This window comes from Zootoca vivipara, chromosome 13, assembly GCF_963506605.1.
Source record: "Zootoca vivipara chromosome 13, rZooViv1.1, whole genome shotgun sequence".
In the NCBI taxonomy this organism is placed as follows: Eukaryota; Metazoa; Chordata; class Lepidosauria; order Squamata; family Lacertidae; genus Zootoca; species Zootoca vivipara.
Genome location: NC_083288.1, coordinates 17,229,587 through 17,254,954, shown reverse-complemented (window position 1 = coordinate 17,254,954; position 25,368 = coordinate 17,229,587). Strand labels below are relative to the sequence as shown.

General features: G+C 45.4%; 1 protein-coding gene across 1 annotated transcript in view; it reads right to left on the bottom strand.

Annotated features, from left to right (window-relative positions):
- The window catches only part of HDAC5 (histone deacetylase 5), a 93,668-nt gene extending 68,557 nt beyond the window's left edge, over window positions 1–25,111 (bottom strand). The window contains 3 exon segments of the mRNA XM_035137078.2: window positions 23,629–23,794; window positions 23,797–23,876; window positions 23,879–25,111. Coding sequence (XP_034992969.1) covers window positions 23,629–23,794; window positions 23,797–23,876; window positions 23,879–23,912 — 280 coding nt within the window. The 5' untranslated portion in view covers window positions 23,913–25,111.
- Between the last annotated feature and the right edge of the window lie 257 nt (window positions 25,112–25,368).

Below are 25,368 nucleotides of genomic sequence, written 5' to 3'. Positions count from 1 at the left end.
CTCTCCACTAACGCAAGTGTATAGCTGGCTTGCTTACACCCGTCACTTCTTGCTATTTGTTCTGTTTCCTGGTTATAGTATGCCATGCCAAGCTCTTCCTGTGGTCTGAAGAGTGGAAGATCTGCGGTTTTTGCCTCACGGCAAGTGGATTGGACTCTTTGTCTATTCTCCTCTGAAATTACCATAAGTTCTGTGCCAAGAGTGGGAGAAAACAGGCGTGTACGTGTGTGTGTAGGGAAATCGAAGTTTGCAGGTAAACAAGGCTAAAAGCATGCACCCAATAAGATTTCATGTGGTGGATTATTAAGATAAAAAGGAAGGAGGGGAAAAGAGAGGGGGGTGGATAAAAGAGTGCCCTATGTCCAGGAACTTTTGCAGGACAACACACTGGCAGGCCCTCTATCAGCTGGCCCTAGTGGCTGTGTTGACACTGTGACATTCAGCATGAGCCCCATGCGTAAAACACTCAGATGACCCAGTTCAGGCAAGATGATTTGACGCAAAAATCAATGGTCTTTATCTCCTTATCCAGGCTCTGCTGTAGCAATGGCAGGCCCTATCTTGCAATGTTTTTTTGAGTTAATGGTCATTCAGATGACCTTTTCCACCACTCTGCACATCAAAGTCAAATACTGTACAGGTATTTGGAAACCTGGCCTGGAGGAAAGGCTTTTCCTCCAGGTGTGGCCAACACGTCTCTTTTCAAGCTCGCCTTTGTTGCGGTTCACTATATCAAAAGCTCTGTGAGTTGTGTTCAGAAAGCATTAAGCCAAGACTTAATTTGAGCCAGGCCTCAACTTTTTAAAAATAAATAAATACTGAAAGTATTGAAGAACGAAGAAGCAGAAATGCCTTGGAACATGCTCAGAGTATCTTTTATTCACTAATGACCAGGGGTCAGCAAACTTTTTCAGCAGGGGGCCGGTCCACTGTCCTGGGGGGGGGGGCGGACTATATTTTGGAAAAAAGCAAACAAACGAATTCCTATGCCCACAAATAACCCAGAGGTGCATTTTAAATAAAAGCACACATTCTACTCATGTAAAAACACCAGGCAGGCCCCACAAATAACCCAGAAATGCATTGTAAATGAAAGGACACATTCTACTCATGTAAAAACACACTGATTCCCGGACAGTCCGCGGGCCGGATTTAGAAGGCAATTGGCCGGTTCTGGCCCCCGGGCCTTAGTTTGCCTACCCATGACTAATGACCAGGCCCGGCTCGCCCATTGACTCTAGTGGTGCAATGCACCACGGCGCCTGGGCGATCAGGGGGCGCTGAGGGGTGCTGAGGGGCGCCCCAACAAGTGGGGGAGCTTCGCGGTGGCCTCCCTTTTCCCTCCACCAGCCGCGCCACGAGAGCAGGGAGGAAAGCGAGCGGAACAGGGGCACTAGGACCCTGTTCCGCTCTGCAGCGCCAGGGTCATCCCTCACCCCGGCGCTGCGTTTCATTGGTAGAGGCGACGCCACATGGCAGCACCTCTACCAATGAAATGCAGCCCCTGTTGGCACAAGGAAATGGCCGTGGACCCAGCAAGCGCCGGAGTTGCGGGAGACGGCCGGGAAGGCCCCGGTGCGGCGCAGCCTGCCCAGGCACCCCGGCCCGCTGGGAGAAGGGAGGAAGGCCGCGCGGAGCAGCAGCGCCCCTCCCCCACTCAATCCGGCGGCATCGGACAGGCAGGCAGCCTCCGGCACGGCACGGCCGTGCTGTGAGGTGCGGGGGCCGCCATGAGGCTCCTGCCGCCCGGCACGCCAGGTAAGAGTTTTTCCCTTTTTTTAAGAGGGGGGGGGCGCCCGAGGGATCCCTGCACCAGGGCGTCCGATGACCTTAAGACGGCCCTGCTAATGACTAACCACATCTTGTAACCAGCCTAGAAGTCACAGGCTCTAATTGGGGGAGGACGGGACATAACGCTCTGCACATTCTCTGAGGAACTCTTCTTTATTATTACTTAACGTTCTCCTAGCTTGATGTGCAAAATCCGGCTCAGAGGCGAAGTTGAAGTGGCTTCCGGCTGAAATGAGCTCCCTGCAGACATGCACAATTCTGAGACTGCTCTGCCTTACCAAAGTTGCTTCAGGTTGAAGCCCAAGGTAGGTGTGTGTGTGTGTGTGTGTGTGTGTGCGTGTGTAGGGGGGGGAACCCCAAATGTTCTAACGTTTGTGCATCTCTCCTCATTTATTGCAGCCTCCACTTGCATTCCTAGCAGGATAAACCGCATAGTGGAACGAGATAGAAAGACCTTGAAAGGGCGACATGGAGTATCGTTCTGAAATCTTGTGCGGGGGGGGGGGGAGAGAGGAGAAGGAAGGTGGCGTAGGAAGGGAACAACACATCAGAACAGCTCCTTGCTCTCTCCCCCCTCTCTCCTTCCTCCTCCCCAAGCCCCAAACAAGCTCCGCGGTCAATCTTGCCCATTCCAGGATTGCAGCAGGTGCCTTTGCTGAATGAACCCTCTGCAGTTGTGAGTAACTGCCTCTTAGACGCAGTGTCATTTGTATGCGAGTGAGGGGCCCTGCACAGCTGAATGAACAACCTGTTCTTAATCCAAACAGGAAGTTGGGGGCGGCGTGGGACGGGGAAGGATGATTCAGGGGATGGATGGGAGAGACGGGCGCCCTGAATACTAATGCAGCCTCTCTCTTCACTGCCACCCCCCCCACACACCCGATTTGCTGTAGCGTGTGCTACTGCGATGCAGACAGGCGGCAAGGCGGCAAGACAGATGTCTGCAGTCTTTGACTGAAGCTGAATGTGCCGCTGACCATCTAAGCAAAGAGGAAGAGGGGATTTTTAGGGTCACCAATCTCTCTCTCTCTCTCTCTGACACACACACATTTGTGTCACTGTCCCTTCATTCAGGAAGCTCAGAGTAGTATCATGTGTGCCGCGACCCCCCTCTCAAATTGGTCAGGTATGATCCTGTTTTAGATTCCAAAACAAAAACCACTCCACGTTCCTCCTCTCTGTACCGTTCTCGGGGGCCTGTGTTCAGTTTACACATTCGCTCCATCAAATCCACGAAATCCGGGCCATGAGCAAAAAGATCAGGAGCAAATAAGATTGTGCAGTACCAACACACCGCAGAGCAAAAGAGGCAAGCCACTGGCGAAAGCAAAGCTTGGCTTCCGACAACTGATGCAAAGGGAAGAGAAATGTCTTTGGGGTGTTTGCAGGATGCCCTTCCGTTCCTATCACATAACTGGATGCATGTCATATCCATACCATACATTTAAAGCACTCTAGGACTGCTTTAACAGCCATGGCTTCCCCCAAAGAATCCTGGGAACTTAAGTTCCTCAAGGGTGCTGGGAACTGTAGTTCTCTTGCAGAGCACTGTAGAGAACATAGTTGTGCTCTTTTTGAATGCCCCTGAAAAAGACATTTACTCTGCAATGCATTGCACCAGTATTGTTGGGTTGTTGTTGTTGTTTTTTTACATTTTGTGCACCCTTGAGATTAAAAAAAACAGGACAATTGCAATGCAAACTAAATGAATAAACATCTTCTATGCATTTATACCATGTGATCGGAATAAGGTTGTGACCAAATCTTTTTTTGGGGGGGGCTTGTTCTTCACTTTCATCCTTCCCATAACCACATTTCCAAATAGTAAATTGCTGCTGAATATGTTTGAATAGCACTATTGTGTAATAGTGGAAGGACAGATCGTGAAGCTGAGGCTCCAATACTTTGGCCACCTCATGAGAAGAGAAGACTCCCTGGAAAAGACCCTGATGTTGGGAAAGATTGAGGGCACAAGGAGAAGGGGACGACAGAGGACGAGATGGTTGGACAGTGTTCTCGAAGCTACCAACATGAGTTTGACCAAACTGCGGGAGGCAGTGCAAGACAGGAGTGCCTGGCGTGCTCTGGTCCATGGGGTCACGAAGAGTCGGACACAACTAAACGACTAAACAACAACATTGTGTAATACGACCCGAATCTATGCAGAGGCCAAGCATTTTATTAAATACCCTTCAGTTTTTAAAAACAATAAAGCCATTGCAGGATAACCTATTATAGGCTATGGCAGAATAAATACAGCATAACAGAACCTTCCACAATCTGGGATGGAAGGAGGCTCAAGCAGTTATTCTTGTTGGGGAGGTCCTTATTTTCATCTATGAAATTTTCAAGATATTCCAGGAGGAATAGAAACTTGCATATATATTTTTTAATTTCAGATGTTCATCTTTGACATTCCATAGCTCCTGAACATGTTCAGTCCTTAACGGAATGTGTTATATTTCTATATAAATTATAGTATTTTTAAAATATATTTGCATGTATACATATAAATTAGAATACGTATGCTTAACTGGCCACCCTACTTGCAGAACCAGGACTTGTGTTTGTGTATGCGTGCACACACCCACACCAATGATTATCCAAATTGGATTTTCCAATCAGTGGTTTTTCCAAAAATGTGGCAGGCAAGTACTTTCTGTCTACTTCCACTCTTATTAATCTAATCGCTGGAGAAGAAAAATGCCAGTATTAAATGAAGAAGGCGACTTACACACTACTAAGAAAAAGAGGATATGCACAACTGAAAGAGAGAACAAAAGAAATAATAATCTTTGCTTATGTTATTGTATAGGCATAGGCGCATATTTAGAAATTCTGTACTTAACTCCAATGTATTTACACTTTACAGAATGAAAACAGTTGTTTGTTTGTTTAATTTATATACCGAAGATTCCAGGGCAGTTCACAACAGAAAAATACAAAATGAGAATACAAAACACATGATAAAACAAAAACAAACCAATAACACACACAAACACATTTCTAATAAGTTTTCCAAATCACTCCAAATAAATTGTTCAATCAATTTCAATTTGCACCCCACCTCAAAACCAATCGTTCCTTTCCAATTGATTTTACACCAATGAAATGCCCCCCCCTGCTTGAAAATCAGGTCCACTTTAATTAATGACCTCATTCATCAACTATAATTAAACCCTCCATACATTAGATTCAAAACAAATAGGGCGCACCAGTCTTATTTGAAAGCCTGGGTTAGTAAAAGTTTTTAGGGTTTTCTGTTTAACAAAGCAACCCTGAGTGAAAACAAACATGAGTTTTAAATGGGATTAATTGCTTGAATTAGAAAAAAAAATTAGGGCAGGCTGGGAACTGGCTGCTGCACAGTACAAACTGAAATGTTGTAGGCAGCTCTGTGTGAGCATCCCAAGGTTGGAAAAAAAAGTTCCAACAGTGGACTGAGGCAAGAGATTGGGAGTTATCCACACACCTGGTCCAACCCTCCTGCACAGGACATTATATTCTGCAAGACACTATATGTGTGTGTGTGACTATGCAGAGAGCACACAAAGATGCAATGCACACACACACACACACACACACACACACACACAGAGAGAGAGAGAGAGAGAGAGAGAGAGAGAGAGAGAGAGAGAGAAAGAGAGATCTTGCAGCATATAACTCTACCCTCCATGTGCACTCTGCCCATCATAACAATGGGAGTTTCATACTGTATTTCTCTCCATGTACAGTACATAGCTGGTTCCAAACGTTCTGTCCACACCAGAGAGACTGACCAAGAAACAAACCTGATTGGTCCTTCCCCTGCCGCCCTCAAGCCACTTACTGGATATTGGAGGGCCAAGTCCAATCAGTTCTGGTAGTCATTTTTGCCTGTTTCAAAATACCCCCTTTAAAAAATAAATAAAAGTCTATTTTTTTGCTAATCCGATTCAGTTCCTTAACAGTAACGAGAGCTACAGACCCTTGAGCAGGCACCCCCAAACCTCGGCCCTCCAGATGTTTTGGACTACAATTCCCATCATCCCTGGCCACTGGTCCTGTTAGCTAGGGATCATGGGAGTTGTAGGCCAAAACATCTGGAGGGCCGCAGTTTGGGGGTGCCTGCCCTTGAGGGTTATAAGCCCAGTAACAGCAGCTTCCATGGCCAGCCATGGAAGCTGCCACTGGAGTCATAGAACTGTAGAGTTGGAAGGGGCCATGTGGATCCTTTAGTCCAACCCCCATGCAATGCAGGAATTTTTCGCCCAATGTGGGGTTCAAACCCACGACTCAGAATAGAAGTCTCATGCTCTACCGAAGGAGTCCCTCTACCCCCAAGTCCCGCCACCCCACCCCTCAAAAGTGATAAGACAGCCGTAAAATTGTATATCTAAAAATAAATCATACTCCTTGCCCCTCATTCCCACTCCTCATGAACCCTAGCATTTGTGTCCTCCCCGCAATACATATAACCCATCCCCTCTCTTTCCAGAAAACATTAAAAAGGAGTGGGGGGGGGAACCCAGAAGGTAGTAAAAAAAGTTTGGTGGGACCTTGTGCCACCGCAAATTTGTTAAGTTTTTAAACTTTTGTAGGCCAAAGCATACTTTATCGGAGGCACGGCTTCTGGCTTAGGGAAGCTTAATATGGCACGGGAAATTTGTTAGTCTTCAAAGTGCCACCAAGCCCCTTTGTTGCTCACACGGCTTCTGGCTTAGGGAAGCTTAATATGGCACGGGAAATTTGTTAGTCTTCAAAGTGCCACCAAGCCCCTTTGTTGCTCAAAGGAAACACAGGAAAAGTGGAGCACATGATGCAATTTCAGACACCGAAGCAAATTTGCATCTTCATTTGGAGACCGTATTTTGTCTCCTGCACAACTACGCTGCCTCTTTTCTCTGTGCCCACTGTCGTAATTTCGCCCCCTGCACCCAATTATCATTGCTTTATTCGTCTTTCTCTTCCTGACACCACCCCACCCAAAATGAAGACATGTACAGTGCTTTCATGATTTCTGAAGGCTGAATCCAATAGTTCGTACTAGTGTGCATTTGATATTTACATCTTTTCCCTCATGCCACACAAACCGGGGGGGAGGCAAGATTCCTTGCTGGCAAACCCAGATTGTGTGGAAGAGCTCCATCCTGCTGAGAATCTATTTTCAGGCGTTTTATAACCCACCTCGAAATTCCTCAGCCGATAGCCTTTGCCAAATTCTGGTTTAGCTGCTGAGGTTTATGGTTGTCGTCACCACAAACACTCGATGTATTTATAGCTCTTCTACAGGCTTCGCTCCCAACTTGCCTTCGGTGGGTCCTCCCTAGCTCCACTCCAAAATATTTCTCTCCATTTTCCATTTATCCAGGGCAAGCAAAGAGGAAGGCACACAGACACTGACCCACAATGTACTGAAATTCCAGGTTTTGCCCTCCCTTCTTGCAAGTAGGCGAAACAACATGTTCTGCTTTCGCTGAATGCCTTCAAAGCCCAGCTGCTGGTTCACCTTTGCAAAACAGCACTGGGGAAGCAGAAAACTGATAGGCAAGAGTAGGGCGCTTCACCCTTATTCCGCTGTCTACTTTCCCCCTATAGCTGCAGGAATATGCAGCCATCCCGCATACAGGGATTGAACCTGCAACCTTGGGTGTTATCAGCACCATGCTCTAACCCAGGCACCCCCAAACTTCGGCCCTCCAGATGTTTTGGACTACAATTCCCATCACCCCTGACCACTGGTCCTGTTAGCTAGGGATCATGGGAGTTGTAGGCCAAAACATCTGGAGGGCCGCAGTTTGGGGGTGCCTGCAGTCTAACCAATGAGGGGGATGATGCAAGCAGGGGCAAACTACACATTATACTGCAGGCATATGAATAGATGCTCTATCTTGGAAAGCATCCCAAGAAAGGGATCATTTGCATTCGTGAGAAACAGGAAGGAAGCAAAGAGCTTAACTTGTCCCCTACAACTTCCTTCCCCCTCCATGCAAGCTGGTTTTACCACCCCTTGCAGAGTTCCATTTGTGTTTGCAAGGGAAGCCTAGAACATTGGAAAGGCAGAGATTTTAAGGGAAACCAGGTAGAAGGAGAAGGAGTAAACATTATTTTCTTCCCATCCCTTCTCCGACACAAGGGATAAGAGAGAAAGGGCCATCAGGAACATTTGTTAAATGCGAATGAAGCTTAGTCTGTAATTTGTTCCAGAGGACAAAGCTATGAAGACACAAAAATGGTAGTATAAATGCTCTCTCTCCCAAGCTTTCCCCCTTGTGGGAAGCCAGCAGTGCTTGCAAAGGACAGACTTATTGGTCTCTTTGGAGAGAGATTTGCGTAGATAGGAAACCCCCACAAGAAGGCTCCTGTGGTTTTAATTGATAGCAAGGGGGAAAGCCAGGCTTTTGTTGCAAGCAATTAATTGCAACAGGCTAAGGGAGTACATGTTCTTTCCCCACCCCACCAACCAACTTTTCCTTAACATAATAAGAGTTTGCAGTGACTCGAGGAGGAGGAGAAAAAGAGCGTTAAGTGCCAAATTATGTCTTACTTCTGGAAAGGCTTGCTCACAAACATACACCTGTCAAAGTCGTATAAATGCAGGGTTCAGGGTAAGGGTGCCAGACCTCTGGGTTTGACCTGAAGTCTCCAGGTTTCCCTGGTTCCCTCCAGGTGATGGGCTTGAATCTCCAGGTGGGTGAGTCAACAACAACAACAACAACAACAACAACAACAACAACAACAACACAGTGGTACCCTGGTTCCCAAGCGGCTTAGTTGACAAACAAATCGGCTCCCAAACACTGCAAACCCAGAAGCGTTCCAGTTTGCGAATGTTTCTTGGAATCCAAACGTTCATTTCAGCTGCTGGCATTGTTTCCAGGGTCAATCAGCCAATCAGAAGCTGCGCCTTGGTTTTCGAACATTTTGGAAGTCGGACGGACTTCCAGAATGGATTGAGTTCGAGAACTGAGGTACCACTGTATAATAATGATTGTGCATGCAGTTTGCCTTTCTCCCCATTCCCAATTAACCTCAATCTACATAGCCAACCTCCAAAATGTCCCCAGGGTCCTCCTTCTGTGACATCACCAGGGGCCGCCCCTAGGTCTCAGCTTCGGGCCCTCAAATCTCAGGATCTGGGATGCTCCTGACCAGGCAACCCTAACTAAGGATGCTTGTGAGGGAGAAGGGGCACCTGCTGATTCTTCTCTGCAAATTATCATCACCATCAGCTTATTTGCATGCTGCTTTCCCACTATACTGTATTGTGCTTGAAGTGTCTCACGATATATTAAATGAAGATTCCAAATCTCAGGAATAACAATTATTATCATTGGGTGGGAATCATGCTCAGAGCAGACTTCCTGGAACTATATTTCAACAGGTCAAAGTGCACGTCAAAGTGCAAGTAGATAAATAGGTACCGCTACAGCGGGAAGGTAAACGGCGTTTCCGTGTGCTGCTCTGGTCACCAGAAGTGGCTTTATCATGAGTGGCCACATGACCTGGAAGCTGTACGGCCAATAACGCGAGATGAGCGCCGCAACCCCAGAATCAGTCACAACTGGACCTAATGGTCAGGGGTCCCTTTACCTTTACTTTGAGTGTGACTTCGTTGGATAATTGACTTAGTGCCAATTAAGTAAATACTGTGGGCTGGGGGGGGGGAATCTATAAAGCTTCATACAAATAAGGCCAGCCTAAGTTAACCACCTAGCACTAAGTGGGAGAGGAAATTAAAGCTGAACATATAAACAACTGACTAGGATCTGGGAGACCAGGGTTCAAATCCCCATTCAGCCATGAAGCTCACTAGGTGACCTTGGCTCAGTCTCCAAGTCCCAACCTAGCCAAAGTCACGGGGCTGTGGTGAGGATAACATGGAGAGAGGGAAGAACCAAGTACGCCACACCTTGAGCTCCTTGGAAGAAAGGTGGGATGGAAATGCAATAAATAAATATATAGTAGAAGTAGTATGCAAGGCCAAAAAGATCTCTACTCCACAAGGCCTTCCACAAAGGTTCACTACAGGTAACTCTGCAAACGCTGGGTGGCAACTACAACTCTCACTTGCCTCCCCATCCCCCAACGTACATCTTTTAGCACATTCCCCCTCATAATTAGGCTTATTTCTTGTTCCTGGGAGGAAAAAGACAGGTTACAAATCATATCAAGGGAAGGTCCCTTCCGGTAGATAATCAACAGGTGAGGGAAGACTAAGCGCCCCCACCCAATTCAAGTTGCTTGGGCCTTTAAATACCAGCAACAAAACCTTGAATTTGGCTCAACAGCTAATAGGTAGGCTGTTGTAAATATGCATTTGTGTACTGGGAGCCAGGGAGCACTGTCAAGGCCCAAGTGCTCTGCAGAGCTCTTTGCCCCTACCTATAGCAGTGCAGAAATTTTATCATACAAAGATGTAAAATCCTAGGTTTTGCAAACACTGATCCATCTAGCAGGGTATTGTCTACACCAGGTATATTCAAATGCCTTTTGACCCAGGATCCACTTTAGTCCCAAACTGCATTCGGGACACATTTCTTAATCTTTTACCATGGTGGCCATGATCCTGTTGTGATCCACTAGTGGATGCTGACCCACCAGCTGAAGACCAGTGGTTTACACTGACGGAGAGAAGCTCTCCCAAGTAAGTATCTTTTCCATCACTTGAGGTTCCTTTAACTGGAGCTTGTCAGGGACTGAACAGGAATCTCCTTTATGCAGAGCATGTTGCTCCAACACTGAGCTATGGCTTTTCCACAAGGCTTTGGATTCCAATGGTGATATTTTGTTTGTGTAAATACAGAGTAACTAACATCCCCAGCTATAAAGGTTAGAAACTTTGGCATCTATGCAGAAAAGTGTAAGAGTTTGAGGTTCATTTTTACCTTCACAAACTCACACCCAACTGCTGCTGACTCTTAGTTAAAAATGAACCAAGGGATTCTCCTAAACCAGAGTTACGGGTAACATAGGCCCCTTATCAAGAACTCCAGTGCAAAAAAAAAGACCCGGGGAAATTTGCGTGCCAACCTGCCTCCCACTCTGAAATCTGGCTATCATTCTTTCTGCATCAGACAGTTTAGAAATATACTTAATTCTTAATTATTGCTAATATTATTTACCTATTTCATAGAACCAAGAGTGTGTGTGGTGCTCTACAGAGTTTTGCTAACAAAATAAGAGGCTGGGGCTCAGTTGTGGAATATGCATTGTGAATGCAGAAGGTCAGAGAATTTGAAGGGGCCTTTTATGTCATCTGGTACCCTTGCCTGATGCTGGAAACCCAAAGCCAGAGCATTCCCACAAAATGACTGTCCAGTCAGTTAAGGGACAGAGTTGGAAGACACTCTGAAGGTCCTCTAGTCCAACCCCCTGCAATGCAAGAATCTCAGCTAAAGTATCCATGTCAAATGGCCATCTAACCTATGTTTAAAAACCTCCAAGGAAGGAGAGTCTACCACCTCTGATGGGAGTCCGTTCCACTGTCGAACAGCTCTTTCAAGTCAGAAAATTCTTCCTGATGTTTAGTTTCTTGTAACTTGAAGCTATTGGTTCTGGTCCTAGCCTCCAGAGCAGGAGAAAACAAGGTACAGTAGCTCCATCCTCCACGTGACAGTACTTTAGTGACTTGAAGATGGCTATCATATCTCCTCTTTTCCAGGCTAAACATACACAATTCCCTCAACCAAGTTTTTTTTTTGGTATGAGCTTTCGTGTGCATGCACACTTCTTCAGATACGTATCTGAAGAAGTGTGCATGCACACGAAAGCTCATACCAAAATAAAAACTTAGTTGGTCTTTAAGGTGCTACTGAAGGATTTTTTTTTATTTTACTTCGATCCAGACCAACACGGCTACCTACCTGTAACCACAATTCCCTCAACCGTTCTTCATAAGGCTTAGTTTCCAGACTATTGGTCATCTTCATTGCCCTCCTCTGCGCATGTTCCAGCTTATCAATTTCCTTCTTAAATTGTGGTGCCCAGAACTAGACACAGGCCACTAATCCCTTTTTGTTATTGTTCCAGAGTGGAGAGTACAAGGGCAAATACAGTGGTACCTCGAGTTACAAACGCCTCAGGTTACAAACACTTCAGGTTACAAACTCCGCTAACCTGGAACAGTTACCTTGAGTTGAGAACTTTGCCCCAGGATGAGAACGGAAATCGTGTGCCGGCAGCACAGTGGCAGCAAGAGGCCCCATTAGCGAAAGCATGCCTTTAGTTAAGAACAGTTTCAGGTTAAGAACGGACCTCCGGAATGAATTAAGTTCATAACTAGAGGTACCACTGTAGCTTAACCTGGCATTAGAATAGAACAGAATAGAATAGAATAGAATACTTTATTACTGTCAAAGATCAGCTCTTGTAAAAAATCCCTTTGGAAGAACAGGTCCAAGGAGCATAACATATATGTGACATAAAAAAATTCCTTCAGTAGCACCTTAAAGACCAACTAAGTTTATATTTTGGTATGAGCTTTCGTGTGCATGCACACTTCTTCAGATACAGTGAAATAGAAGTCCCCAGGCACTTATGTAGAGAAGGGGTGGGGAGGGGTGGGGATGGGGAGGGGAGATCACTCAGAAGGGTGGTGGAAGTGGGTGATTGACTGACTGATAGCTGTTGATGACCGAAAACGACGGCAAATTTTTTTATTTTGCTTCGACTCAGACCAACACGGCTACCTACCTGTAACTAGATATATGTGACACTTTGTACAACAATAAAATTGAGATTTGTAAATGCAATGTGCATAGGAATGCTTAAAACTTAAGCCTTAAAACTTAATAGGCTGCCGCAGAAAACTGGGCCTAGGTCGCTCGGGAAACCGTATTTTGGGACGTTCAGACGGGCTGGTTATTCTCAGTAGAAAGTCTGTGTCTGCATATCTGGACGCAGAATCTAGCAATCATCCTGGTTATCTTCTGGTCTTTGCCTAGCAGGAGCAGGTTGTATAATTGCTTTTCCGGGAGGCCTGCTGACCTCACCAGTATGGGGTCCAGGATCTCCCTCCATGCCTCTTCTTGGAAGGGGCATCTGAAGAAAAGGTGCTCTGGGCTTCCTATTTCCCTCAGAGGGCAGGCGCAGAGTCTTTGGGCGAATGGGATTTTTTTGTATGATCCTTCCAAAACAGGCGTGGGCAAGGCTGTGCTTCTGGCAAGTGTATATAAGCCCTTCTTGCTTTTTTTTGATAAGGGAAAGGAGAGGTAGGGTGCCGGAGCGGCTATGTATCTCTCGATTTCTCCAATTTTATATTCAGGGCACCTTGAGCAGTCCTGTTGTCTCTCAATATCTATGAGTCTTTGTCTAACCGTGGCTTTTGCTTGGCCCAATCCCAAACTTAGAAGGGCTTGGGGAACCTGGCATTATTTATTTATAAAATGCATATCCTGCCCTTCTGGACCAGCTGCAGGGGCTGGCCTCAGTGTGCACCTGCCAGGGCCAACACTCCAACAGGGGACTGTTTCGGGACTCCCCGTGCTCAGCTGCTTCTCCTGTTGCCCATTAATGCTTGTTCACCTGCGCTCTCCAGGCCCCCTCACTGACAGTTTCTTACCCAATGGTTCCTCAGAACTTGCATGACCACCCTTCAATGGCCAACGGGCATTCCCAGGACAGTCTACAACAGCATCCCCAAACTGCGGCCCTCCAGATGTTTTGGACTACAACTCCCATGATCCCTAGCTAACAGGACCAGTGGTCAGGGATGTTGGGAATTGTAGTCCAAAACATCTGGAGGGCCAAAGTTTGGGGATGCCTGGTCTACAAGAAGAGCAAACAAAAACAAAAAAACCCCCTGCGAATATTTATAGAGTAATAAAGCAAAAGAACGGCACAGCTTTAAAAATTTTTTTTTGCAAAAAACCTCTAATCGATAAAAGCTGGTGGCAGCTTGAGATAATTAAAAGGTTTAAAAGTTAACGTTTTAAAAATAGAAAGGTTGAAATAATAGCCCGGTAGGCACCAGTGTAAGGCAGCTTTCTCTGCAGCCAGGGATGAATGAGATCAAATACAGATACACATGCTTAAGCTTGGTTACAGTTGGAATTAAGTCAAAGGCCTTGTGGAGAAGGCAAGCTTTTAAGGAGGGATCTGAAAGGGGAGAGGTAGCCTCATGAACTCTGGCTGCCGACAGCAGCTATCCGGAGGTTTCAGGCAGGAGTCTTCCCCAGTTCTACCTGGATATGCCAGGAACTGAACCTGTGACTTTGTGCACGCAATGTATGTACTGCTGTTATATATATATACAGTGGTGCCTCGCTTAACGAATGCCCTGCTTAACGAAATTTCCGCTTAACGAAAGGATTTTTCGAGCGGAGCTTGCCTCGCTAGACGAAGGCGTTTCAGGAAAAATCCGTCTAGCGAATCGCGGTTTCCCATAGGAATGCATTGAAATTCAATTAATGCGTTCCTATGGGCAAAAAAAAAAAAATCGAAAAAAATTCAGTGCATTCCTATGGGATTCGCTAGACGAATTTTTCGCTATAAGAAAAGACCCGTGGAACGAATTAATTTCGTCTAGCGAGGCACCACTGTATTTATTTATAACCCACTTTATCCCTGACAGGGACTCAAAGTGACTTACAGATATTAAATGATCACTGAAAATTCAGGTGTAGAATATTCCTGGAGGACAAATCCTCACAGGTTCCCCTATAGAGGTTAACCTGCTATAGAAGCAGTGCTCGGAATTAGCCAGGCGCCAGGCGTATTTTGCTCTCAAATTTCAACCACTTGCGACCAAGTGAAGATGCCTGGGCGCCAGGATGGCACCTGATATCACCATCTGGAGGTGCATGCCTGGGGAACACAAGCTTACTCATACCAATGACAAACTTAGTTGGTTTCTAAGGTGCTACTGGAAGGAATTTTTCTAGCTTAATGTTGTCATCTGAACTAGCCAGATGTTTAACTGAGAATCAATCACAGTCGGTCCACCATTTGAAAAATAAGACTTGCCCAAAAACGCAACTGGACATTCCATTTTGGCGACTGTAACCTTGGTTTAAGGAGCTATTTGGCACCTAGCTTATATGCCTGATGTTCTAACACAGTATAGAAGTTCCCCACCTCCCAACTACTGCCTCGTGGTGGCTCAGGTCTGCTTCCACGGTTGAAGCCAGTGATGGTAAGCACTGAATACCACTGGCTGGTAAGCAGAGGAGGCAAGAGCAATATTGGATTCAAGGGTCCTGCTTTTGGGCCTCCCATAAGCATCCGGTTGGCCACTGTGAGGATCCTTGATGAGATGGGCCATTGGCCTCATCCAGCAGGGTCTTCTTACGCTCTTACCTCCCACACCCAGCTTCTGAGATTTCAACAAGAACCTCATGTTTCCATCCCTATCTTTGCTATCCTAAGAAGGGGGAGTGTTTTTCCACCGCCACCGCCCCAATAGTTTCTTGAAAATGCAGAACTGCACAGATCCAAAGATTGTAAATCAAAACATCTTTTCAAAGTTTTGCTAGTGACTGAATAAATGACTACACCGGTTGATTCCTTGCTTTCCTGGTCCTGCCCAAGCCATGCATAAAAAGTTGGCATCACAGCCAACACCTTCCCATCGAACGTGCTGAGAAATAGATTTTCCAATGGACAGATATCGCTCTTATGTGATTGTAATTGTGGGGCACCGGAATCGTTGCGTCACATAATCCTTGATTGTGCTCTTCACTCATCGGCCATGAGCAAGTTTCTTGTTCCATATCTAAAGGGAATTGCTGATGATTTGAATGAAGCCAAACTGAGATATCTACTAAATGATGAAGACCCCTTAAGATCACTCATGGTTGCCAGATTCTTGATCAGCGTCCTATCCCTAAATAAGAAAAACGGACTCCTGTGTGGCTCGGATAACCCTTTTAAACCATGATTTATGTTTTAGGATGTAATTAGGTGATATCAACATTGATGTCTTTTATTAATTTATGAGCAGAGGGCGATGTTTATGTTGCAAATTTATTGTATTGTATGTTGTTGGTTTTCTGTTTTTGTTTTGTTTGTTTTTTGTAGTTTTTGGCTGTTTTAAATTTGGAGGTTTAAGTACATATATGTTGGTATGGGAAATTGTTGTGTGATGGGCCAATGGCCGTAATAAATATCAATCAATTGGCACCACAGCAATATGGAAGAAACACCCAACGCAGTACTCATAAGAGTTAGAATTCGGGCTGACAACAGTAAGCAGCTTAAACCTTTACTCTAAAAATACCCGCCCTGGTATTCTTAGACCGGCATGCTTTTTTACACAGATTCCACACACACATCCCCGCCCGCCCTGTTGCTCTCATCATAAACTATTCACATTTGCTCAAAGTGCCAATGGATGACCGCAATGGTAAGGAGCAGATGGGGAACCTGCAGGATTTTAGTTGCTGCTAGACTACAACTCCCGTGAACACTGACCAATACGGCTGATGGAGGTTGGAGTCCAAAGATGTCTGGAGAACTATGGGGTCTCCATCCCTGGTGTGGAGGAACCAGCATGGGCATGAGGCATGTGTAGAAATAGGAAGGGTTTTGTTTTGTTTTGTTTTTAAAGCCATTTCACCACTTCTAGAACACAGGTTTCAATTAATAAGCAACAGCAGGATACATAAATAGTGTGAAAATGACCCTGGTTTCAACAGCAAATCAAAAGCAATTGCCAGGCTAGCCGCTGAGAATCAATCTGTGCAAGAATTTATTTATTCAATCACTAGCTAAACTTTCGCCTCTGCTGTTTAGATTTCTAACCAGAGGCTGAATATATTCTGTGTTTCCATGATGGCATTGCAAACACGTTCCGAGATACTGATCTGAGACTCCAGCGTCTAAGCATTCAGAAACAGGCCTCCTAAGAGTCTTCATGGCTTTTGACTGTTTCTTAGCTGGTATAAAAAAAGCAAGTTTCTGTACGTCATAACTGAAGGGGAAAAACATCGTGTCTCGGCAAAAGATGAGAAAGCACAAGGGAGCAGAGTGAAAATGTCAGTGCTGTTTTGGCAATTGTGTGTACGTGTGAGTGTTGTGGGCACGCACAGACACACATGCGTTTCGGTGTCTGTTCAGCCCCTTTTCCTTCTTCCATTTGCCATTGTTCCCTGAAACCATCCTTCAAAACATGTAGTCTCAACCTTCAATCACCTCCCTCTTTCCAACAGTTGCTGGCAAATGAAATGTACTTTGAAAATTAGCCAGGATCTTTGGAAGCAGAACAAATTAATGGAAATCAAGCAAACACAAAAGTTATATAATTTGCCTAATTTATTCTGACCATGATTCTGGAATTCCTTGGGTCAGAATCTCTACTGGGGAGGGGAGAGCAAAATAATACCTAGCCTCCTAGCTGAATCACAGATCCAATGTAAAGCCTGAAGGTTAAGAGCAAACAGCTGTTCCTGCAGCACACTACACAGAACGTGAAAGTGACTCAGAGTGCAATCCTATACTGGTAAATCCACTGGCCGTACGATTTGCTAGAAGCCCTGCTACACAAGCAGAACCCCCTATATAACCACTGTCTCCCCCCCCCAGCTGCAAAATGTATGCCTGCAGAAGATGCCCAGGTGCATTGGCAGAACAACCAAAGCAGGACAAGGGAAGTGGACAGCAGAGGAAAAGAGTGTACAACTTGTGTTGTGTATCCTATCCTTTGGTCCATAGCTATGTTCCCAACAATGGAGAAACTCTACACCAGCCTGAAACTTGGCACAATAATTTCCCTCCCTTTGACTTCAAAATGAGGGGGGTGGGATCAGAAAAAAAGCTGCCTCCATTCAGCACCCAAAATCAACACACCGTCACCAAGACCATAAACCACAAACAGGGAGACCATAAATCTTGATGGTGGGATGTGTGGCATGGGGCTATATATCTCTGGCAAATGTTCTCGGAGGATACTATAGAGCAGGCATGTGCAACCTGTTGATGGCAAATCTACAGGTGGATCGTGATCGAAGATCAACAACTCTGGGCAATGATAATGAGTAGATCACTGCAGTTTTTTTTATATACTGAGTAGACCTCAGTGTCTTGGAAGTTTGGGTGTGCCTGTTATATAGGAACTCAAATCAGCAGTTCTGGGCGCCACAATTGAAGAAGGAAATTATTTTTAATGTGTCCGTAAAGCTTTGCTCTCTCTCCTGAGGGTGGTGTGAGGGACAGGGCCACGGGCCTCCCTTGGCTGTACCTCTGTCTGCTACTTAGTTCTTGCACACCTTGCACATTGTGGGCATGGGAAGGGGACGGTGCAAGCCCTCATAATGGCCTGTATTGCTTGGTTGCCTCCATGCCCATGGAGCATGTTGGCATTGTCACCAGTGCAGTCCCTGGCTGAAGGCCTGTGGCTGTGTTTCCAGAGGCGTTGCCTCTGTCGTTTTCACACTGCCTCTATCCTTTCTGGTGTTGTGTTTTCCTCTTTCCTTCCCAGGCTGAGCACAAACTGGAAATGTCATCTGTTCTGTTGGCGTGGCAGCAATGTACCCTAGCATAATGTGCGTACAGGATTGCTCTGCCTGCATAGTTGGACAGGCGTAATGACCTAGTTCATATCACAGCCAAATCCTCAGTGTTTCGCACTTGGTATTGAACAGAGGGAGAGAGGGATATTGTTTAATTAAATAGCAAGGAGGCAGCTGGGGCAGTTTCAACAAGAGGAGGAGCAAGACTTGTGGATAGACAAAGGAGAAGCACACGTTAAGAGTTTGGTGGCAGCCAGTTTTCGCTAGGCACTTTACACATCCTGAAGACTGATTTCCGTGTGCTTGGCTTAGACCCCAGTCAACATTAAGACTCATCAGATGGCCTCCTTAGCTCTGTTATAATGGAAGAAGGATCAGGGCCGGCTCATCGTAGACCCCCGGTGGCGCAGGGCACCATGGCGCCGGCCCGCCAGGAGGGCGCCGCGAGCTGCGCCCACCCGCTGGCTGACCGGTCCGCCGCGCAGCTGCGCCTGCCCGCCCGCCTGCCGCGCAGCAGCGCCTGTTGCCCACCGCGCTGGGAAACGGGGTGGGAGGGTGCCGGAACGGGGCGGGAGTGATCCGGCGCACTACAGCTCCGGGGGCGCTTAAGACGGCGCTGAGAAGGATGTATGGAAATTCCCATTTGCAGACACCACCACCCCTGAACACACACACACACACACACACACTTTATACAATTAAATTTAGTCCAGCATTTTACAAAGCAAGTCAGGAAATTCTAGTTGTTGCTTACTCTCTGTTGTATCATCATAATTGCTCTTGGCCACTAACACAGGAGTTAAACATGACAGTTCCTTAGAATAAGGGCCCATCAAGGTTTTCTGACATGAGATTGAGGGCAATGTGTAGTTCCATTCCTTCAAATAAGTCCGCCCGTCCCCCCGAACATTTCATGTGCCTCCCTACAGTTTAAAAGTCTCATGTAGTTTCTTCACCTATCCCCATTTAATTACATGGCCTATCATTCTCTCAGGTCTTTCCATTATCTTTTTGAATGAAAACTACTAATGTTTCTTATTTAGCCTTCTTTTGTCTAAGCCAGAGATTCCATAACTTTTCCTCCCACGGACCACTGGAAAATTGCAGGGGGTCTTGGTGGCTCACTTAATGATTTTTCTGCTTCTTGTAGCAATTGCAGTGCACTGGGTTAGATGCTGTATGATTTTTAATTGTATTTTTTTTTGCTTTTTTTTTTTTGCTTATATGCTGCATTTTTTTGTATTACAATTTGAATCCATTTTAATTCAAACAGCAACACAGTACGTACAGTAAAAATATAATACATTCCAAGAAATAAAAGCAGCAGTAAAAATACAAGTAAAGATCAACATGAGTATTTAATGCAAAGGGTGCATTGTCTCCCTTCTTCAACCACAAATCCACAGACACATTGTGCACCATTGTGTTTGAGAACATTTAGCATAAGTGCAGGGGTCCCCAATCTATATTTCCTTTCTAGATTTTTTTTATGTGGGAATATCCCCCTTGTTCCCAGATCAGCACAACCCAATGTTACGTATATGGACACTTGGGCCTCCATAGCATTGCACAGTATAGATGCCTTAGCAATGTCACACTCTCTGCAGATACACAGAGATGAAAGAGATCCAGTGGCAGAACATTATGTACCGAAAGCAGGAGTAGCCAAAATAGTGCCCTCCAGATGCAGTTGGACTCCAACTCCCATCAGCCCCAGTCAGCATGGCCAATAGTCATGGATGATGTGAGTTACAGTGGTACCTTGGTTCTTGAATTTAATCCATTCCGGGAGTCCGTTCGACTCCCAAAACGGTTCGAAAACCAAGGCACGGCTTCCCGAAAATCTCCATCCAGAAAAGCTAAAGAAACAACCAAACCTCACACACTAATATATGTTTTTATAAGGTTACACATATACACAAACTCCAAACATATGGTCAACTATGAGATTCAACAACTTCCTTCCAACCTTTGAAATAGCAAATTTTCCCAACAAAGATGCTACCTATGACTCGAACCTGGCTTATGTTTTACAAAACAACAAGGAAATCAGACAACTTCCCTTCTGTTCCAGCTTCTATTACAGATTCCAAGACTTCAGTCTGGTCTACGCATGCAGCAGAATGAGGTGATATAATACATAAGGGATAGAGAATGCTCTATCACCTCAAACTGCAGGTAGGAGTTGCATTTTTTTCATGCTCCCCTATGTGAAAAATAAACGAATTTCTGCAAATTTACTAAAAACATAGCACCCTAACACACCGAGGGAAGTAGTGTAATCTGGTATGTTTCCTGCTGTGCAGGGAGTAATTGCTTGCAGGAAGACTGTTGTTGTTTGTGCAGGGGTACACGACAAAAATGTGCTCTCCCACCTGTAGTCTAAAGTGGTACAGTCCATTCTACTACCTCATTCCCACCTCATTTTGCTGCATGTGTAAGACCACAGCTTGAAATCTCCCAAGGCAGGAGATTACATAACTTCCCTAGGCAACTCATTTCTTTGCTGAGCTACTCAGCAGGCTACAATTACGGCACAGGTACCAGTGTTACCCTGATGTGTTCCAGAACAAGCACGTAAATTGCACAACTCAACCAGGCACATATCTTTGAACACCTATTTCCCTAGATGCACACACACAGAGATGTTTAAATCTGTTTACACACTTCTTTGTGGTGCGCACACTGGAGTTTCTCAATATGCAGCGCTGCCCCAAGAACCAATAAATTGTTTTAACTCCAGCAATATGCTAGGCATAGAAGGATTGCTAGCAGATCTATCCAGCTTTTTAAAAAACAAAATCTGCAAGAAATAGTTTAGCTGCAACAGCCTCATTCAGGCACAAGGCTCTCCACACCGTGACATCTTTCTGGGTTTACAAATAAAGGCACAAAACACCTCCATTCCTTCAGAAAGACTCTTGTTTTTGCCCTTTTCCTCCAGGAACTCCTGTGCACAGTAATGTAAGGGTCATTATCCAAACCCCAGCCCAATGCACAAAGGAGCATTTGGCCCTACCTCCCCTCTGTTCATGAAACAGACCCCAGTCCATCACTACCAGAAAGCATTTGTGCCACAGCAAATACTTGCAGAATAAATAGTTCTGGATGATTCAAATGACTGAGCCACGTATTACAGAGAAAGCGGGAAGGAGGTATCTCGAAACCACACACACAAAAAGTAGGACCACTCCTTCCAACTGGCTAGGGACAAGCACTTGGCAATACACTTGTTATTATTGGAAGCCCAGGAGCACATCCCACATGGAAACCTAGGCATTTCTCCCCACACCATAGATGCGTATGCAAGTTACTTGTGCTCCAAGCAGGAGAAGCTTGAGCGTGTGGCCCTGGTTGGTGAAGAGTGTGTGCCCATTGCATCTATATATGGGAGAGGTCATCACCAGCTCCCATGGCAGGTAATGTGTTTTACAGCCAAGAGCTGGCAGGAAAGAGAAGGGAGAAGAAATACTCCAGGAGCACATGGGGAAATGAATTATGCCCCGTATATTTATTACATCAGCTTGTTCTCATACTGGACTTTTACTAGGTAATCAACAATGAGATAAGGATCAAGACCTATGTGTCTATGTCCTTTTACAGCTCTGGGGAAATAGTTCGAATTCCTATGAGACCAGCTTCACATTTTGAGAAGTCTGAGGTACCTGGATGAAATGCCACACCACCTTCTACATTGTGCCAGTTCCTGATGCCCAAGATTGAAGAACAATCCCGAATCTAATGGGCTGCAACTGAAACTCCAAATGTGGTATTAGCCTTTTGCACTGAAGTTGCGACAGGGAGATCCACCCCACCCCAGAAGCCTATCACTTAGGAGACTAGCCCAGTTAATGCCCCAGCAAACACACACACACCCTTCACAACATTTGCAGACCAAAGACTATGGAAAAGAAGAATTAATATTCCTGGAATTAATATTCAGGTGTTGCTCTAATGGTGCTGAGCAATTTCGGAGGTCAGGACGTAGTTTTACATTCATGTAAGCTGCACAACATATAAAATAGGAACAAGCCAGGATTAACTGTGATGCTAAGTACTGCACAGAACAGAGCTCAGCTCAACTGTGATTTAATAACCCCAGATTTCCTAGTGTGAAATGCATTTCCATCTTTCCCACTTCAGCTGGATTTATTTACAAATGCAGTTCGGCTCAGAAATGTGGCTGTTCCCTTGCTCTGAGACAGCTGGAACGTTTCTTGGAGTAAGACAGACTCTCACTCCCTTCCAGCAAATACAATCCATGTGCAGAAACATGCATGTCGGCTAACCCTAGTATGCCAGCAGATGACAGAATATGACTTATGGGCAAGAGATATGTGAGAGAAAAGGTTCCCCAATGGATCAAGGTGCACTGCTGCTAAAAGATGACAGGCAGGAAGCCCCTAGTTGTTCCTTTCCTTTTCCTATTTTATGGGAATACAGAAGGAATACAGACTAGACTACAAATCAATCCCAACCAGAGGAACATACTGCAAACTTTAGCTACAAAGAGATGGCCATATAACTTTCACTTTCAACAAAAGAATCTATTTTGCCACTTAATATCAAAATGGGCCCACCAATGCCAAAATGTTTATCAGATTCTGAAATTCAAGCCTTCGCTATTTTGCATTCTGCAAAGGCTGATCCATATTATATAGCAAAATAATAAAGCTGAGCCTGAAACAAATGGAGATGCCCTCTGCACATGCTATGGAGCACTCTTATTATTTAAAGTGCTCCGGGGTGAGCAGTAACTTTGAAAAACAATTCTGGGTCCTGCCAAGCTACAGTTCAAGTGGTTAATTGCTTTAAAAATAAGTGCTGGACCTCAAGTGCTGGAAACCTGGCATCCTAATTTTCTCATGTAGGGGAGAAACTGAATGTGGTTCGTCCATGATGAGAGGAACACTCTTCCCATGATCAGAGGCACTCTACTTTGCCATGGTTGGACCCTAGTGTTTACAAACTAATTTAGAACTGAACCCATTTAAGTACTCTCCACAAACCTAATATTAATTTCACCTGGAAAATCCATAGCCAGGGGGTACAAACCTATTGAGAAGTCCTAAGTGATAGCACAACATTTTTAAGAATGAACGTTCCTTAGTTTAGGCTCAAGTGCTGGACAAATATTACATTATCTCTAGATGGGGGCAATTCTAGGACTTTGGGATTTGTCCAGCTCTTCTCTCAGCCACACGTGGGCCAGATTCTATACAACACCGCTGAGGTTCAGATGTTCAGGGACACTTCCTCTCCGCCCCCCCCCCCCGCACTAAACATATCAACCACCTCATTATGTCCCATTGTCCCAAGTACCAGACCAAACCTCAAACACCTTTGACTGCTGTACTTTAAAAATCACGACCCTTAAAGCCCCATTTCACAGACTCTACATGGTACTCACCTGCCACAGGTATGGCGTGGATCTGTGCCCGTGACAGGAGTTCCAGCGATGGCTCGTGTCCAGAAACTCCATCTGAAGAAAAACACGATTCAGTTTCATAAATTGTCTGCAACATCTCTGGCAGTCCCCACACCGAGGATACAAGAAGCATGCCAAGGAGTGATTGCAAACACTGCCGTTATTCCACTGCAGCTTCCCTTTATGACAATCCGTCGTTGCACAACCAAAGGCTTCAGGGAGGTGTCTCCTTTTAGGCTATATTGCCACCTCAAACCATCCAACATCCCCTCCCATCTCAAGCCAGCCACGAAGAATACACACACATCTGTCCTCCTTGTGGAAGCGTCTTCTTCTTCTTGGGAAAAAAAGTTAAATTGTTTTGCAGCAACAGCGGCAGTGGCGAGGAAAACCCCAAGAATAAATCAAAGCCACCAGGGAAGGAAAACAAAATAGTTGCAGATGAAAATCTCCTTGCAGGGGAAAGAAGTGGAAGGGATATAACTATTTTCTCAACTCCAGGAGGAAAGGGTAGAAGAGTCATAAGATGCAGAAGGAGGCAGAGGTGAAATAGATGCAGGGGGGAGGAGATAAAAACGTTTACATCTCAGGTGTGGCTCAATTCACCGGGGAGGGAGGGGTTGAAGCAACATCTCCTCAGGCATGAAAAAGAAAAACCCAAAAAGCCAGGACAATGAATCTAGTCTCTAGCAGAGGAGAGATCTAACAAAAAAGGAGAGCCCACAGCTCTTTGGCACTCTCACAAAAGGCCCCTTTTCGTGAGACGCAAGGCTCCCTTCTTGCGATTGTTTCTCATCCCTGCCACCAAGCGAGATGGCTTCTGCCGGGGGTGACCTGAAATAGAACGTAGGGGAGGAGCCAGCTATAAATAAACCCAGCCAAGCTCTCTGGGAGCTGGGATGGTTCAGGCAAGAGGAGCTGCCTGCCTATCAGAAGCTGCATTTTCAACCACAGGGGTCAGTGGAAGAGATTCCCCGGGGAGGAAAGGCTGTGCCAGCTGCCAAGCCAAGAGAAGGGGAAGCAAGGCAAGAACAAAAGGGGGTGGGATGGCTGCTTCTGTGTTGTGGGTGCCACAGTCTACCTACAGATGGAGCCTGGCTGGTTCATTAAAGCCCAGTGATTTCAAATGTGTATTCCTTGGGAGGGGGGGCATGATTTTAAAAGGAAAAAGGAAAGCTAAGGGTCACAATCCTACATCAACTGTTAAGAGATATTAACGATGTGTGTCCTCTTCAAAACAAAACAAAACAAAGAAAAACATTGTGGTAACTAAAACGTTATATCCAAATAAGTCAGGTGTACAGTTATGGACAACTTATGTATATCGAAATTTGCACTGAAGCTGCAACTTCCCAGCCACTGGAAATTCGCAAACTCCAAAATCTCTGGTTCCTGAGATTTCACAAAGCATTGCACTGCTTATATTCAACAGTTAGGAGCCTGATTATAAAAGCAAACCAAAAAAAAAAAAAACCACAGAGAAAGAGACAGACAGACAGAAGGTAAGACTATCATGTGAGGTATAAATTGTTGTCAATGGCATTAATAAAGCATGCCTTCTTATTTCATGGCATATCTTGAATTAGTTAACTGATGCTGTACTGGCCCATCCTTGTCCCTCCCAGTTAATAACTAACAGTAGACTGGTGTGCTGCATCATAACCCGTGTGGTATCCAAAGAGTGTGGTGTCCAAAGAGTGTGGTGTCCAAAGAGGTTTTTGA